The 16,070-nt window shown below is 47.8% G+C and overlaps 2 protein-coding genes across 2 annotated transcripts; one reads left to right on the forward strand and one right to left on the reverse strand.

The window, feature by feature from the left end:
* The first annotated feature begins 5,972 nt into the window (after positions 1-5,972).
* LOC123125182 (uncharacterized) lies at positions 5,973-9,253 on the forward strand. Its single transcript, XM_044545711.1, has 3 exons — positions 5,973-7,312; positions 7,425-7,648; positions 8,431-9,253. The coding sequence occupies exons 1-3, from the start codon at positions 6,271-6,273 to the stop codon at positions 9,052-9,054; spliced, it is 1,890 nt and encodes a 629-aa protein (XP_044401646.1). The 5' UTR covers positions 5,973-6,270; the 3' UTR covers positions 9,055-9,253.
* Positions 9,254-13,065: 3,812 nt separating this feature from the next.
* On the reverse strand, positions 13,066-15,105 carry LOC123125183 (UDP-glucosyltransferase UGT13248). Its single transcript, XM_044545712.1, has 2 exons — positions 14,238-15,105; positions 13,066-14,009 (listed from the first exon to the last, which is right to left on the reverse strand). Exons 1-2 carry the CDS (start codon positions 14,895-14,897, stop codon positions 13,290-13,292), a joined length of 1,380 nt encoding a protein of 459 aa, XP_044401647.1. The 5' UTR covers positions 14,898-15,105; the 3' UTR covers positions 13,066-13,289.
* Positions 15,106-16,070: the final 965 nt, after the last annotated feature.

Raw genomic sequence — 16,070 nt, forward strand, 5'->3', positions numbered from 1 at the left:
TCTCATGGTCAATCAGTTTTACTAACCCATCTGCCACGAAAAGAAACAGATACAGACTGAGTATCTCACAGACCGAACACACCGCATAACCTATGCAGTCCACTTTGCGCAGAAACCGGTTTTCAACAATACCCCTTCAAGGAACTCCCAGTCCATCCGGTCATACGCTTTGGCCAGGTCAAGCTTTGGTCAGGTTTTCTTTCCAAATGAAACACACACACACACACACACACACACACATGTTGACCGAGACAACCAAACCAATTAATGCACGTGCCATCGATGTGCATGGATTGGGTCAATTTGCGCGTGCTCATTTCAACCGATGATAAAGATAACCAGGTGAACACTAAGTGCACAGTGAAGTCAGTGATGGTGATTGAGCATACAGTTGGTCACTATTTTTTGATGAGAACATCACAATGAAGTCAGTACCTCCTGCAATTGATGTGGTGGGTAATTAGAGGCTCAACCATACACTCCATGACCATTACTGACTAACTGTATGCGATGCCCTCATAAATATGTAGGCAAAAGAAGAGGCTTTATCACGGGAAGTGGAGTATTTGGTCCCGAACTCATATGCTCCCTGATGAACAATAGAATAAAAAATAGTAAATTAAATAAAAAATATGTTTTTTTATAAACATCAATAAAAGTTTGTGTGCTTGCAAATATTTATCATGAAATGACATTTGTGGAAGTTGTGGAAAAAAAATCGATGCTCTAAAAATGCTATTTTTGATAGCATTTTGGAGTACTGATTTTTTGCCGTGACTTCCATGAATGCCATTTCATGTTGAAATTTTCAAGCATACGAAACATTTGTTGAAGTTTTCAATGAAAAAAAAATTAGAATTTTTTGAATGTGTTTTCAATTTTTTTCCATTTTACTGTTCACCCCGAGCTGATTTGAGCCCGAAGCAGAAGATGACTTTCGCTCTATCATCGTATGCTACACCGTGAATTGTGCACGAAAAGTGGCCACACGACACGATGTCACTCACATAATAACATCTATTATGTTCAAGGATGATTAGATAAATGTAAAGGTGAACATTGCAAATATAATAGCTTATGAAGTTCAAATAAACGAACACGAACATCAAAGTTCTTGCCCGATTTGGAAATGTGACTAAAATCGCAGCGCTTCAGTGCTATCAGTACGAATGAAAGCGAGTCCTCTGGAATCAACGATGCTACAATGAGTTAATTTGGCTTATCGATCTAAAAAGGAGTATATGTAGTATTGCTAAAGTTAATAATGATGGGTAGTTGGTGGCTGGATCCTTCGCTGTTCTGGGGTTGGCGGCTCCTGCTGGGCGTTGGTTCAGCCGGAGTGGAGTACCTCGATGACTTCTTGGCCATTTGCAACAAAAACAGTCCGGCTTCGACAGTGGTGTGCAGCGGCCTCGTAGAAAGAAAAATCTTCTTCCCAAGAATCTGGATGTTTTTTCTTGTTAAAGTTCTTTGTACTCCTTTTCGGTTTATAAGGCTTAACTCAACTTTTTTGTTTTTCCAATTTAGAGGGCTCATCTCCATCTCATTTTTAATTTTCAATACGCATTAAATATTTGCATGCAAGAATTAAAAAGGAACACATCAATGCATGTAATGTTCCTACTCATCTAGTGGTCAACCATGCATGCATTGTAATTAATCTCAATTAATGCATGAGTTTAATTGGGGTAGTTTTGTAAAGTACGAGATACATTCCTCCACTCACAAAATGCCTTGATTGATGAGATTTGAGCCCTATAAACCGGAAGGGAGGGAGTAGTTTGTACTGCTGGTGTTGACCGGCCCATTTGAAATTCCTTCGATATAAGGAAAAAAATCCTGGAAACATCTAAAACAAACCAGGAAATCATGGTGTCTTTTTCTGCAGGGAAGAAACGTGGAGATATTTTTACAGCGTTCTAGGATCCGGGAGCATACAGACATAATTCAAAGCTGCTGTCGAGTTGATCGAAATTGGAACAAAACCTCGGCCAGATAAATTAACGATTTCACCACCATTTGTTTGGTTTAAACTATTTTTGCAGCTAGCCAACAATCGGCCGTTGCCATCTGCCAAAAAAAAAATCAACTGATCAAACCACACAACCACAAACCCCAATAGTCTCGAGTTCTCGAGATCTTTTTTTTTTCTTCTGAGAAAGTGCTCGAGATCATTTTCCCACGCGATATTTCGAGAGGAAATCGGCGATGTTGTGGTTGGAGCTGCCGCCCTCGCTCACGGCCGCCTTGGCCTTCTCCCTCCACTCCGACGCCCTCCTCCGGTACTCCTTGCCGCCCATCACGTCCCTCACGCACCTCTCCACCTCCCGCTTCCTCACCAGCCTGCCGGAGGAAAGGAGGGGAGCCACCGAGCACTGCTGGCTCGCTGGGGTATCTGGGCCGGCCTGGAGTGAGGAGGCCCAGCCGGGCTCTGCTGCTGCTCGGCTGCCCACTGCTGCTTTCTTTTCTTTTCTTCAAATAGAAAATGAAACAAGAAAAGCACAGAGAGCTAGGGGAGGTGTTGGGGAGGTATAAAAATATGTCTGGGGTGCTGGAATTATGGAGGATTTAAAGAAATTGCTTTGGGCATTTTTAGAGGTAGAAAAATAAATCAAGTTTGAACTAAATTTAAACTTGGGCTATTTTTGAACCTAACCAAATCAACTCCAAAAGGACTGGAATTTTGCAGAGAGGTTTAGGACAAGATGCTTGAATATTGGGGAAAAGATGAACATTAATGGAGTAGGTAAAAGGTGCACTTGCAAAATGAAAGAAAGGAAAGGAAGAAGAAGTGGTGATGATGCAAGATTCATGCATGTAACATGCAACAACATAATATGTATGAAAATCACACCATGCACATGATGGGGATGGAATGCAAAATGACAAGAGGCACAAATGCAATATGACAAGGTGAGCATGGCAATGAAAAGAATAATCAACATAACAAAACAAGATGAGGCCAAACATGATAGAACCCACAAGAATTGGATGAAGTTCAAGTTGATATATTGCCCAATTGGGACATGTTACATCTGGGGTGTTACAAATCCGTTCTTCCTAAATTTGTTCTTCGCTCTCCTCGTCATCTTTTTCATCCAATGAGCTCACAGTTTCATCAATTTCTTTTTCCATAGACTCCTGCAAAATATTAGTCTCTTCTTGGACAACGGAGAAGTCCTCAATATATGGTTTACCATAAGCATTGGAAGCATAGTTTTCAAAGCAATATTTAAGTGTGGCAAAATTTTCAGATTCGTAAAGAGTAGTATCATACTTTTCAATCAAAGTAGCAATTTCTTAAGCACCCTTAAAAGCAACAAATTCTTCAATTTGTTCAACATCATAGTAGTTATAAACACCCTTAGCATAAGAAGATATGATTCCATTATCCGTAAACTCACATTGGAAAGGAAGGTGTTTTTAGGGTCTTCGGAACAACAAGTAAAATCATGTATTTCACATAAATTCGAAGCATAGCAATGCAAACTATTAATATGATGCCATGAAAGTTTCCCTTTTTGAGATCAGCGGTGTCGCACAAAATGAGCATGCTCATCTAATGATTTGCCCTCAACTAAGCTAGTTGGGGTTTGAACACGAGCACATAGGGATCGAAGATGATCCAAGTAGAAAGCTTCAGTAGGATTTTGGGTGGTTCTTCAACCATTGATTTAGTAGGTACAACAATTTTTTTTGGTACTTTGCGGTTCCTACCCATAACTAAAGATAGAAAACAAAAGCACAAAATAAAAACTACTTAGTGATAAAGCAAATAAGCACACATGAGAATATTCACCCCACGCTATTGCTCCCCGGCAACGACGCCAGAAAAAGGTCTTGATAACCCACAAGTATAGGGGATCGTTTGTAGCCTTCTTCGATAAATAAGAGTGTCGAACCCAATGAGGAGCTAAAGGCAGAACAAATATTCTCTCAAGTTCTATCGACCATCGATACAACTCTACGCACACTTGATGTTTGCTTTACCTAGAACAAGTATGAAACTATTTTGCAAGAATAAAAGCACGAATAAATTGCAAGATAATAAAAGTGGATAGCTTTTGTCAAACAAGAAAGTCATTTGTCCGTAGGTGATCGATAACTAAACCGGTAATCATTCTTGCAATTTTATATGAGGGAGAGGCATGAGCTAACATATTTTCTCTACTTGGATCATATGCACTTATTATTGAAACTCTAGCAAGCATCCGCAACTACTAAAGATCATTAAGGTCGAAACCAAACCATAGCATTAGGTATCAAGTCCTCTTTACTCCCATACGCCATAACCCCCAAACTCGGGTTTATGCTTCTGTTACTCACGCAATCCACCATAAGCGAATCATGAACGTATTCCAATACCCTACAACGGGGATCCCTCCGTTTACGTGAGACGGAGGGCACCATAGGACAACACCATAATAAAATATACAATCATACCACGATCACGATTAACACATAGGACAAAACGGATCTACTCAAACATCATAAGATAGCCATAGATCATTGGGAAATAATATATGGCGTTGAGCACCATGTTTAAGTAGAGATTACACGGGGAGAAGAGGTGTTACACCGCTGCATAGAGGGGGAGAAAATTGGTGTTGACGGTAGAAAGATTGTTGATGTAGATCGTTATCACGATGATTGCCTCGGCGGCGCTCCGGCGCCACCAGGAGAGAGGGAAGAGAGCCCTCCCCCTTCTTTCTTCTTCCTTGGCCTCCCTCTAGATGGGAGGAGAGTTCCCCCTCTGGCCCCTCCGAGATTGGATCTCCCTCTCTGTTCTCTTTTGTTTCACGTTCTCCAGATCTGGCCGAAAACCGTTTCTTGTATTCCCGGAGATCCATAACTCCGATTGAGCCGAGATTTTAACACGATTTTTTTGGATATAAGCTTCCTTGCGTCCGAAATAGAGCCCCAACCGATGTACGAGGTGAGCACAACCCACCACCGCGCCTGGCCCCTGGGCGCGCCCTGGTGTATCTTGGGGGCTGTGGGCCCCGTTTGCGTTGATTCCAAGTTCCAAAAATCACATATATTTCAAAATAATTCTTCGTAAATTTTTATCGCGTTTGGACTTCGTTCGATATGGATATTCCGCGAAACAAAAAACATGCAAAAAACAGGAACTGGCACTAGGCACTGAATCAATAGGTTAGTCCAATAAATCATATAAAATATTGCCAAAAATATGTAAAAGTTGTACAATATTGGTATGGGACAATAAAAAATTATAGAAACGACGGAGACGTATCAGGCAGGGAGGAGCACCGCGAGGCAGAACGTGTCTACGTTTATTCTCTACATACCGGTTCGATTTGGACGGCGGGTTGAATATCTAAAAACACATAGGCTTTTTTGCAAAAACGCTGACGACGTACGACCGGAAGCACTAAGCGCCTTATTATTAAGGAAAGATTAAAAAAGATATAGATAAAAAATAATAACATCCTTTTAAATCCGAGTCGTCAATCTTTATGACGTGCTACATTCGTCCTAATTTATTAGTCTTTTTTGTAATTTGTGCTAAATTTTGACCAAAGATTTAACTGACAAAATGTTAACGCATGTCAAAAAAAATATATCATTGGATTTGTATTTGAACATAGTTTCTAATCATATAATTTTTTATGACATGCATAAACATTTTGTTAGTTAAATTTGTGATCAAAATTTGACACAAAATACAATGGAACCAATAAACCAGTACGGAGGTAGTAGTAGTGTTGATAGAATAATTACGCCTCTAGCTAGGTCCTTCGGAAATCTAAATGCTCCAGCAGATCTATGGGGCCGAACACGTTGCTAATGGGCCAAGATGAGCACATACACACATCCGTCTTGGGGCGGGCTTGTCTGAATTGAAACGAGGTAAGCAGGCCTACCTCTAAAAAAAAAGGTATGCAGGCCTAACTGAATCTATAGCTGGCCAAACGGGTCGGGCTAGTTGGCTGCTTCAACCTCCAAACTTAAGATGTATTCCTCAGAACATTCTTGAGTAATAAAGCGTGTGTTTTAGCCTAAAAAAGAAAAAATATATCTGCTCCTTTTGCTACCCCAATCTGTGTTGAGGTGTTGGTTCCTCTTAGTCGTCGGTCGTCTAGGGTTTCCTTGCGTGCAAGAAGGCAGAGCGGCGGCAGCGGCGACGAATCCAGATGGAGATGGAGTCGTTGAGTGTCGAGTCTTGTGAGCCGGGGCAAAGATCTGTGGCGGGGAAGACATCTAAGAAGGGGGGGGGCAGGGAAGGTGGTGGTGGCGGCGGCGACGATGGGGAAGACATCTAAGCAGGCTTTGCTGGCGACGGGGAACACTGCGAGATCTGAAGTGCGGAAGGCGGGGCTGTTGCTCTCGCAGGCTGCGGGGATGCGTGGATGGGCGCATGATGTTTCATTGAGAGAGACGAGGGAGCGCCTGATTGGCCAGTCTATGGAGGCTCTGTCGAATGCAGAAATCTTGGCCTCACTGGAAGAGGAGGATGCAAGGAGAGCGATAGCTCAGGAAGCCAAGACTGATCCAAATGCCTACCAAGTGTGTGATCAGGAGGAGGATCAGCAGGAGCTCCTCTTGATGGAGAATATGGCGGATGATGACGATGAGTATGTCAAGTGTGAAGCAGCAGCGCCTAAAGAGGCATATGATCCAGCCTTTATTCTTGAGAATGACACGATGACGCCGAGGATCCTAGCGGACGCCGCTAAGGGGGAAATCGGCCTGGCTGATGAGGTGGCTGTGGCGACTAAAAGTGGACAGCAGAAGAAGAGAGTTAATCTGTCGACTGAAGAATTTTTGGCGTTACTGGAGGAGGAGCAAGCAGGAAGAAAGATAGCCCAGGAAGCCAGCACTGGTCCAAATGCCTACCAATCCTGTGCTCAATCGGATGATGATTGGTCTGATAAGGAGGAGCAGCAAGAGGTGATGGAGCTCCTGAAGCAGAATATGGCGGATGACTATGATGAGCGTGCCAAGTTTGAAGCAGCAGCGACTGAAGAGGCGGCTACTGAGGATGAGATAAGGATGATGAGGATCTCTGAGGAAGCGACTGAGGTAGCTGCTGAGGAGGAGATGATGATGATGGGATTGGGGGATCTGGCCGAGGAGGACGCTGAGGAGCTGACCAAAAGTGGAGAGCAGAATAAGAGGAGGAGGAGACGCAATCGGTCCGCTCATGACATGATGGTGGAAGCGAGAGACAAGCAAGGGAAACGTCCTCAGGAAGCCTTAACCGATCCATACGCCTACGAGGCCCGTGGTCACCGCATAGATTGGGACTGGATCTTCGCCAGACACTACGGCCCCTTTGACCAGATTAGTAAGTGTCTTCCTCTGATCATATCCTAGTTTGGCTGTCTCCTTTTACTAGCATACACCAATATACATCTCCTATTACCATGTCACTAACAGCACACTTATTTGCCATGCAGCGTCCATCCCACCCTCGTGTTTCACCCACCATCGCTTCCCTAACCCCTATGCCGAGCCACAGGAAACTCTTCAGATCTTCTCGATCAAAGTTGGAAAAATAAAGAAGCCCCTAAAGTGGCCATTGCATGTTTTTGGTTCAGTAGCTGTACGGGATGTGATGGATCACAATCGCATAATGGTCTTCCATCGGGAAAGGGAGAACTGCCAAACCCTCATTAAGAAGGTTTGTATATCATCCCTGCTGCTCCATGCATACATATGTCTAAATTGGTCTGTTCTTTCAGCTAACTTTAACATGATAAGAGTAGGCATATATGATTTAAAACACAAAGCAGTGCCTTCTCCTTGGGATGCATCAGTATGAATATGAGATCATGCTTAAATTGGAGTTGCTCTAACTATAGTTGCAACTAACTGCTAACTCATGTAGATGTGGGCACATAGATGCATTAGCTTGCAAAGTATGTGCTATAAATTTGATGTATGAAATAAATGCCAAACCATCGCCGAGGAGCTTCATATTCGCCGTGTATGAAATACTGTATGCTCTGCTCTCCAGCTAACTTCAATTATGATCAAATATTAGCGTACAAGTCTGATTGGTCTGAAGGTTCTAGAGATAATTCTGTTATGGTTTTCGCTTTATTTACCACTTCTCTGGTATCAGATAATTTTTTATTTAGCTTGCTTCCATTAATCGTGATGCCTCTTATGATTGAACAATCTTGATGCCTCTTATGATTGAACAACCTTGCTCACCCAACACAAATTATTAGCTCATGCCTCCTGGCTGATTTTGCTCATCTCAAGTTAATTTTACCCTTGTGCCTGCAGTAAGTTTCTGATTAAGTTTAGGAACAAGCCCCAGTTGAAAAGTGGATCATGTATAGGTTGACACTCATATTTGTCAAAATGCTGTGGTTTGGGTATATTTGGATATTGATGGTCCCAGTCTTATTATTATACTGAAGCATTGCTATTTATGCAACCATATATTGCTTGCAGGATCGTTTTCTTACGCTGACAGGTCCTACCCGAGGAGTTGTGGTGGATGTACATCCTACCTATATTGAGGTTGATCTGAAAGTAAAGGGCGCCACTGAATTGGAGGATATGGATTTAAGCTATTTAGTAGTCAGGTCTATGCCATGCAGCCCGTCTTATCGTGCTGTGCCTAGCAAGCTTAGCACATTGGAGTTGACATATATTCGGTTGCACAACTGTGTGGAAGCCGCAATCAGTGTCAAAGTCAAAAAGCATGGGTTATGGCCTGGCTGCAGGGGATTATTCACTGCCAGCACAGCTAGTTACGAAGACATGGAGATTTTGTTGCTTGCTTTTGAAGGTGATAGGTTGCCGGTTGATGCTAGTAGAAGGATTGAACTTTCACGACGTGTGGTCTGTGTCGAGCTTCATCAGCCTGAAGGTAAGCTAGTATTTTCGGCGAAGGCACTGCATGGTAGTGATCAGAAAAATGTGAGGAGAGTTCGCAAGACTTTTACTCCCAAGAGAGCTGGTAAAAGCAAGGAGAATATTAAGATTGGTTCCTGTGAGATGGAGGTAACTGTCACATGGTCCCTACTTCCCAGTTGCAAGTATGACTATGATAAATCTTTGGAAAGAGCTTAAGGTTGCCTTCCGTGAGGTGATGGTAACTGATAAAACCTTTAGACGTGAAGTATGACTTAGATTCAGGCGTGACTGGCTTTGGTATTGTGTTATGTTAGTCCAGTGGTACTGCAGTGGACGGTTGTCAAGTGCAAACCCCTGTAAACTTGTCTAAAGTGATCCTGTTTTGTACTGATGGCACTATTATGAGTATGTTTAGTGCTCCCTCCGTTCACTTTTGTAAGTCCTTTCAAACAGCTTAAAATAGGTTGTTTTGCACATTATCTGAGATGTCTTCAAGGTCTTATAAAAGTGAACAGAGGGAGTAGTATTATAATTGCTGCGTGTATTGAGTAGCTTATATTCGTTAATGGCCATATGTGCCTTAGAACGTTATTTTGATGTGACGGCACAGCAGTCTCTTCCCGTTCAAATTTATTCGCTTCTTTATTTTATGCATGGCTAAGAAAGCGCCGAGTGAAAAAGAACTAGGATTCCTTGTCCTTAAGCGGTGATGCACCTGTAATAGTTTCTCGTTTGCCGATTCATAACGTCAGGTTTTGTTGCGGACCCATCGATGTTGTCTGCTGGGACGTCTATGAGAAAGATGCTGATGAATTCGTTTGGGAAGGTAGAACTTCTGAGCCGCGGAAGAATGCCAGTTGGTTAGCAATAGCGAAGGTCCACATGTTTCGATGATTTAGCCCTAGTGCACTCTGATGAACATGAGGCCATGGTTGAATCATGATTGAAGAGTGATGGTTTTGCAAACCCTAGATTAATTTTATTGAGCAAACAGATACTCCCTCCGTCCCATAATGTACACTAGTGCCAAAAAACGTCTTACACGGAGGGAGTAATTTCTTATTTGATCATGCCCGACCGACCGATGGGAGAGATTATAGAGGTGCATGTCAAATTGCCAGCAGGGTTTATAAGTGAAATTCGTACAGATTAGGGTGAAACCTAAGGTGCATATATGAGACTAGATGTGTTTTAGCAAATCCAGAAAAAGAAAAATCAACTGCTGCATCAGAGATCATCAGACCACACAGACAACGACCCCAACGGTCTCGAGCTCTCGAGATCACTTTGCCACGCGATACTTCGAGAGGAAATCGGCAATGTTGCGATCGGAGCTGCCGCCCTCGCTCATGGCCGCCTGGCCTTCTCCCTCCACTCCTACGCCTTCCTTCCGTACCCCTTGCTGCCCATCACCTCCTTCACGCACCTCTCCACCTCCCCCTTCCTCAAATAGAAAAAACAAAAAGTACAGATATGGCACATTAGTTGGTTTTTCAAAATCACCAATAAAGATATTGCTTGCTCAAGTAATGGTCACCAGAAAAAAAATGATTATGCGATACATGTATTCCTGTCCAAGGCATTCTTTCCAAATGAAAGACACACACGCGCGCGCGCACACACACATGCACACGTTGACCGAGGCAACCAAATCAACTAATGCAGGTGCTATCGATGCGCATAGATTGGGTCAATTTCCACCTGCTCATTTCAACCGATGATAAAGATAATCTTTTTTTTCGAAACGGAGGCAAAAGTTTTGCCTCATCTATTAATTAAGCAGAAGAGAGTTGCCTGGTTAATTAACGGAAAACGGGGCTAAAACCGTCACAAACCGCCGAGCAACACACAGAAGATAACCCCACACACACCTCAACAAAGAGGACCTTATCTAGATACACTCTGGCGTCATCGCCATCACTTCTCCCCAACAGGCGTCATCGCCCTCCCTAGTCTCTGAGCAAGCGACTCCGACTTTGCCGAAGACAACCTCAACCCAACCCTCACCGTAGAGGCTGTGCGGAAACCCATAAGACTCGTGCCAGACCTAGCCACCTGCATCGAAGGCAGCGCGGCTCCGACTTTGATGGAGAGCTCCGAAGAAGGACCACACACGGTTGGCGCCGTGAAAGACCACCGAACAGACCACCTGCTGCCTGTCATCGTTGCCAGAGGGGCCCCGCCACCGCAGCTCCGACTTCACTGCAACAAAACAACCCGAGGTAATCGCACGGACACGTCGGAGAAGAGCCGACTACCGCAACCGTTGCCATGCCTTCGACATCACTCGCCTTCACCATCGTTGCCACGGAAACCTTGACACCAACACCACCATCTTCCACCGGTCCCTCTTGCCAAAGCCCAGCTCCAAAGACAAAGCCCTCAAGAGGGGATACGGCACCAAGGTGTCGTCTTGGTCTGATCACACGGATCTAGGGTTTCCCTTGGAGTTGCAGCAACCGGCCTGTGCGTGAGGGGTGAGGAAGCAAAACAGCGATGCCTCCAAGAAGGTCGACGACGCCGACAGACGTCGCCATCACTGGTCATAGGCCGTAGGCCGAGACATGGTTTTCACCCGAGCTTCCGAACACACCCTCAACGGCCCATGCCGGTGTTGGCAAGACCACCAACCAAGGACTGCCCGTCGACGAAGAAGCGCAGAGCAGTCACCCGCACCTCGCAGAGGCCACCGACGGCCAAAACAGCAGCCGCCAAAGTCAGATCCGCCCACAGCAAACCAGGAGCAGAGCCACCGGACGTAGCTATCGCTGCCGAGCCCTGCCAAGCACCATGCTGGCAAGGGAGCAGAGAGCACCACCCGGGCTGAGGACCACCACGGTGCCCAGCCGTAGTCTGTACTGGCCGATTGAAGACGTCAGATCCGCCGTGCCACGCCTACAGGACAGCCAAGGCCATCACCCGTCGAGCGCCAGTGCACCCCGCCGTCCGCGCAGCAGGAGGACGCCGCGCGCACCCACCTACGGCCATTGAGCCGCGACGCCGCGCGCACCCGTCTATGGCCACCGAGACGCGTCGCCCAGCGCCAGATCTGAGCTGCACGCGCCCCGCAGCACCTGGCCGCCCCTAGGCATGCGCCCCACGCCACGCAGCACCATCCCGCCCGTGCGACCCCACGCACCGAGCGCCCTGCGCCGCCCTGCAGCCACGCCGCGCCGCCCCGGACCACCGCGAGCCCGAACTCCCCCCGAAGTGATCGGCCCGCGCCGCTCGCCCAGGAGGAGGAAGAGGGCCCCGCCGCCGCCGAGCCGCGCGGGCTTCGCCCGGTGATTCCTGTCGGCGGCGGCGAGGGGAGGGGAGGCCGGTGTGAGGCTCTTGCGGCGGCTAGGTTCGCTCCCTGGTCGCCCGCGGGAGCGACCGAGGGGAGCGTCGTTTAGCTGCACATAGTGACCCAGAATACGCATGATGATAAAGATAATCATGTGAACACTAAGTGCACAGTGAAGTCTGATGGTGATAGAGCATACGGTTAATCACCATCTTTTGATGAGAACATCGCAGTGAAGTCAGTACCTCCTACAATAGATATGATGGGTAATTAGAGGCTCGACCGTACACTCTATGACCATTACAGACTAGCTGTATGCGATGTCCTCATAAATATGTAGGCAAAAGGAAGAGGCTCTATCATTGAAAGTGGAGCATTTGGTCCCGAACTCATATGCTCGCTGATGAACAATAAAATCAAAAATAATTTGGTAAAACAAAAAAAAATCTGAATTGTTTTGTGGTAAACTTCAACAAATGTTGTGTGTGTTTGCAAATATTTATCATGATAGGACATTTATGGAAGTCGTGAAAAAAAATCAATGCTCTAAAAGTGCTATTTTATAAAGCATTTTGGAGTACTGATTGTTTTTTTTCTTCTAAAGTGCCAATTTTGCAGCTCATCATTGTGCAAAGGAAGCTCTGAACTTGGCGTCTGCGAACACTGTTTTTAATGTAATCCCTGCTTTCTTGATTGCCCAAATGCAACCAGAAGTTGTATCGCCGAATGCTTAATAAAATGCCATCATGGTGATCTAAAAAAAAAGTGCTGGCGTTGACTGGCCCATTTGAAATTCATCCGATATAAGGAAAAATCCTGAAAACATCTAAAACAAGTCAGGAAACCGTGGTGTCTTTTTCTGCAGGGAAGAAACGTGGAGATCTTTTTACAGCGTTCTATGATCCGGGAGCATACAGACATAATTCAAAGCTGCTGTCGAGTTGATCGAAATCGGAACAAAACCTCGGCCAGATAAATTAACGAGCTCACCGCCATTTGTTTGGTTTAAACTATTTTTGCAGCTAGCCAACAATCGGCCGTTGCCATCTGCTAAAAAAACAAACCAACTGTTGCATCAGAGATCATCAGACCACACAAGCACGAACCCCAATAGTCTCGAGTTCTCGAGGTCATATTTTTTCTTCTTCTGAAAAAGTTCTCGAGGTCATTTTCCCACGCGATATTTCGAGAGGAAATCGGCGATGTTGCGGTCGGAGCTGCCGCCCTCGCTCACGGCCGCCTTGGCCTTCTCCCTCCACTCCGACGCCCTCCTCCGGTACTCCTTGCCGCCCATCACGTCCCTCACGCACCTCTCCACCTCCCGCTTCCTCACCAGCCCGCCGGCGTCCGGCCGCGCGCGCACGCCGACGCGCCACAGGTCCTCGATGTACTTGGCGTTGGTCGGCTGGTCCGACCACTGCGGCACGGCCACCATCGGCACGCCGGCGCTCAGCGCCTCCACGGTGGAGTTCCACCCGCAGTGCGTCACGAAGCACCCCACGGCGCCGTGCGCCAGCACCTCCAGCTGCGGGCACCACGGCACGATCAGGTCCCCCCGCGCCGCCGCCCTCGCCGCGAAGCCCTCCGGCAGCTTGGCCGTCTCCGTGGCGCGGACCACCCACAGGAATGGGCTGCCGGCGTAGCGGAGGCCGTCGGCCACCTCGGCCATCTGGTCCGGCCCCGGCGCCACGATGCTGCCGAAGGAGGCGTACACGACTGAGCGCGGCGGGCGCGCGTCCAGCCACGCCTTGGTCACGGCCGTCATCGGGGTGTGCAGGTGGAAGCCGTACGACGCGTCGTCGGGCAGGCGCTTGTCCAGGTACGCCGACGGCACCGTCGGCCCGATCGTCCTGGCCCCCAGCGTCGACGCCAGGTACTCCGCTTCCTGCACGTACGTAAGCACACGGACGTGGCCGGTGTCGTCAGTGCAAATGCTCGGAATCAATCAATGGCAGTAAACGTCAATTGATTGCACGTTGCAAGCGACGTGCTTGCACGTATGCTGCATTGCTGCATGCGACGCGCACCCTGACATTGAAGATCGAACGCACGTACGCTCTGCTTGAGACACACCCGGCATATGATGCAAAGGGCGGATTCGCGTGGCGCTCACCTGAGGCTCCAAGTCGAAGAAAGAGTTGACGAACACGTGATCCACGGCGTCGAGCCCGGCGAACTGGTTCATCAGCAGGTCGCGGAGGGACGGGTGGTGCGCGTCGCTGTCGGTCAGGAACGTCGGCACGTCGGCGGCGCCGAGCCGGGACGACAGTCCAGGGAGCTCGAGTGGGGAGTCCCCCTCGCGCACCGGCACCGGCATGCGCCCGGCCCGCGCGTGCGTGTACATGATGTCCACGGCGCACGTCTGGGTGAGCACCGCCGCGCACGCCGCGCCGTACCGCCGCGCCAGGGGCGCCACCCACGGCATGAACGTGTCGTACACCACCACGCGCACTGGGCGGCCACTCGCCGCCTCGGACCGGAGGAGCTCGTCCAGCGCCTCGGACCCGGCCGCCTCCAGCCGCTCGAAGTAGGGGCCCTTGTGCCCGCCCAGCTCAGCGGGCCCGCCGGCGTCGCAGCCGTCGGAGAAGACGGCGACGTGCACCGAGCCCGGGGACGGCTTGGTGGAGCCGACGACGAACCGGGTGGCCGCGACGGTGCACCGGACGCCGCCGTGGCCGGCGAGCCGCTTGCCGAACTGGAGGATCGGGTTGAGGTGGCCCTGGGCCGGGTACGGGACGAGGAGGATGTGGGTGGTTTCGTCGGCGTGCACCATGGCTACGGGCGTGTTGGTAACCAGCGAGCTCTGGGGAGAACGTTTCTTGGCTTATGCAAGAGTTTGTGTGGGAGGACGTGATAGACGCTTGGTATATATAGAGGATGGAGAAGAGCTCCACTCGATGTCAAAAAAGAAAAGAAAAAGAGAAGAGCTCCACTATAACTCTAAGAAAAACCATAGAACGGCACACAAACTACAGCCTACAGCCTACAGGTCACAAGTACGTCCAAATTAGAAAGTATTACCACCTCCAATCTATATCATTTATCAGTTAAATAGATGTATCCAGTATTGAAATGTGTCTAAATACATCCGAGCGATAAATGATATGGATCGAAGGGAGATGAGGTGTATTTCCTGGCCAATCAACCTCACGGCTGGGTTTCCAAAAGAGAACTTGTACACTGACCGAGAGGGTAGGTGTAGTTGCGACGTATCTTCATTCTTAGAGATGGTTGTTATTTTCCTAAACAAGATGGTTTTACCGATTTAGACTCTTCGTCTTTTCCTTGGTTTTAAACAGAAAACGACAAATGCAATTTTGTGGGAAAGAAAATGCTTCTCACAACCCTCCTCTACCCGTTGCCATTGCACCAAAATGCTTGGGCTCCATCGGCTTGTATCACTAGTAGAAAACGATTTTTGGTACCGGTTCGTAAGGACCTTTAGTACCGGTTCTGGAACCGGCACTAAAGAGTGGGGACTAAAGGTCCCCCCTTTAGTCCTGGTTCAACATGAACCGGGACCAAAGGCCCACCACGTGGCACGAGGGGCGCCGTGGTCTGGAGAACCTTTAGTCCTGGTTGGTAAGGATTTTTTAATTTTTATTTTTGAAATAAAGCAAAAACAGCCCGCCTACTGGGCCGGCACGGCCTGCATACGACTAGAAACCCAATCTCTAGTTGGGCCAGCATGCAGGCCCATATGGCCCAGTGGGCCCCACAGGGCAGAAGACTTGCAATAGGCCCACAAAGGTCTGCTTAGAGAGGAGCTCAACACGGTAGCCGCGGCGGGGCTTATAAACCGGTGCGAGCTTCTCTCAACTAGCGAGGTGGGACTAAACATTGTGCACCGCGGGTGATAGCGCACAATCTTTAGTACCGGTTGGTGGCTCCAACCGGTACTAAAGGGGGAGGGGGTCTTTAGTACCGGTTGGAGCCACCAACCCGT

Source organism: Triticum aestivum, chromosome 5D (genome assembly GCF_018294505.1).
Source record: "Triticum aestivum cultivar Chinese Spring chromosome 5D, IWGSC CS RefSeq v2.1, whole genome shotgun sequence".
Classification (NCBI taxonomy): Eukaryota; Viridiplantae; Streptophyta; class Magnoliopsida; order Poales; family Poaceae; genus Triticum; species Triticum aestivum.

Excerpts from the sequence above, each read along its gene's own strand:
- LOC123125182 (XM_044545711.1), top strand. The coding sequence starts at position 6,271 with ATGGGGAAGACATCTAAGCAGGCTTTGCTGGCGACGGGGAACACTGCG. Across the intron at positions 7,313-7,424 it reads CGGCCCCTTTGACCAGATTA|CGTCCATCCCACCCTCGTGT; the intron begins GTAAGTGTCTTC and ends TTTGCCATGCAG. Across the intron at positions 7,649-8,430 it reads GCCAAACCCTCATTAAGAAG|GATCGTTTTCTTACGCTGAC; the intron begins GTTTGTATATCA and ends TATTGCTTGCAG.
- LOC123125183 (XM_044545712.1), bottom strand. The coding sequence starts at position 14,897 with ATGGTGCACGCCGACGAAACCACCCACATCCTCCTCGTCCCGTACCCG. Across the intron at positions 14,010-14,237 it reads TCTTCGACTTGGAGCCTCAG|GAAGCGGAGTACCTGGCGTC; the intron begins GTGAGCGCCACG and ends ACGTACGTGCAG.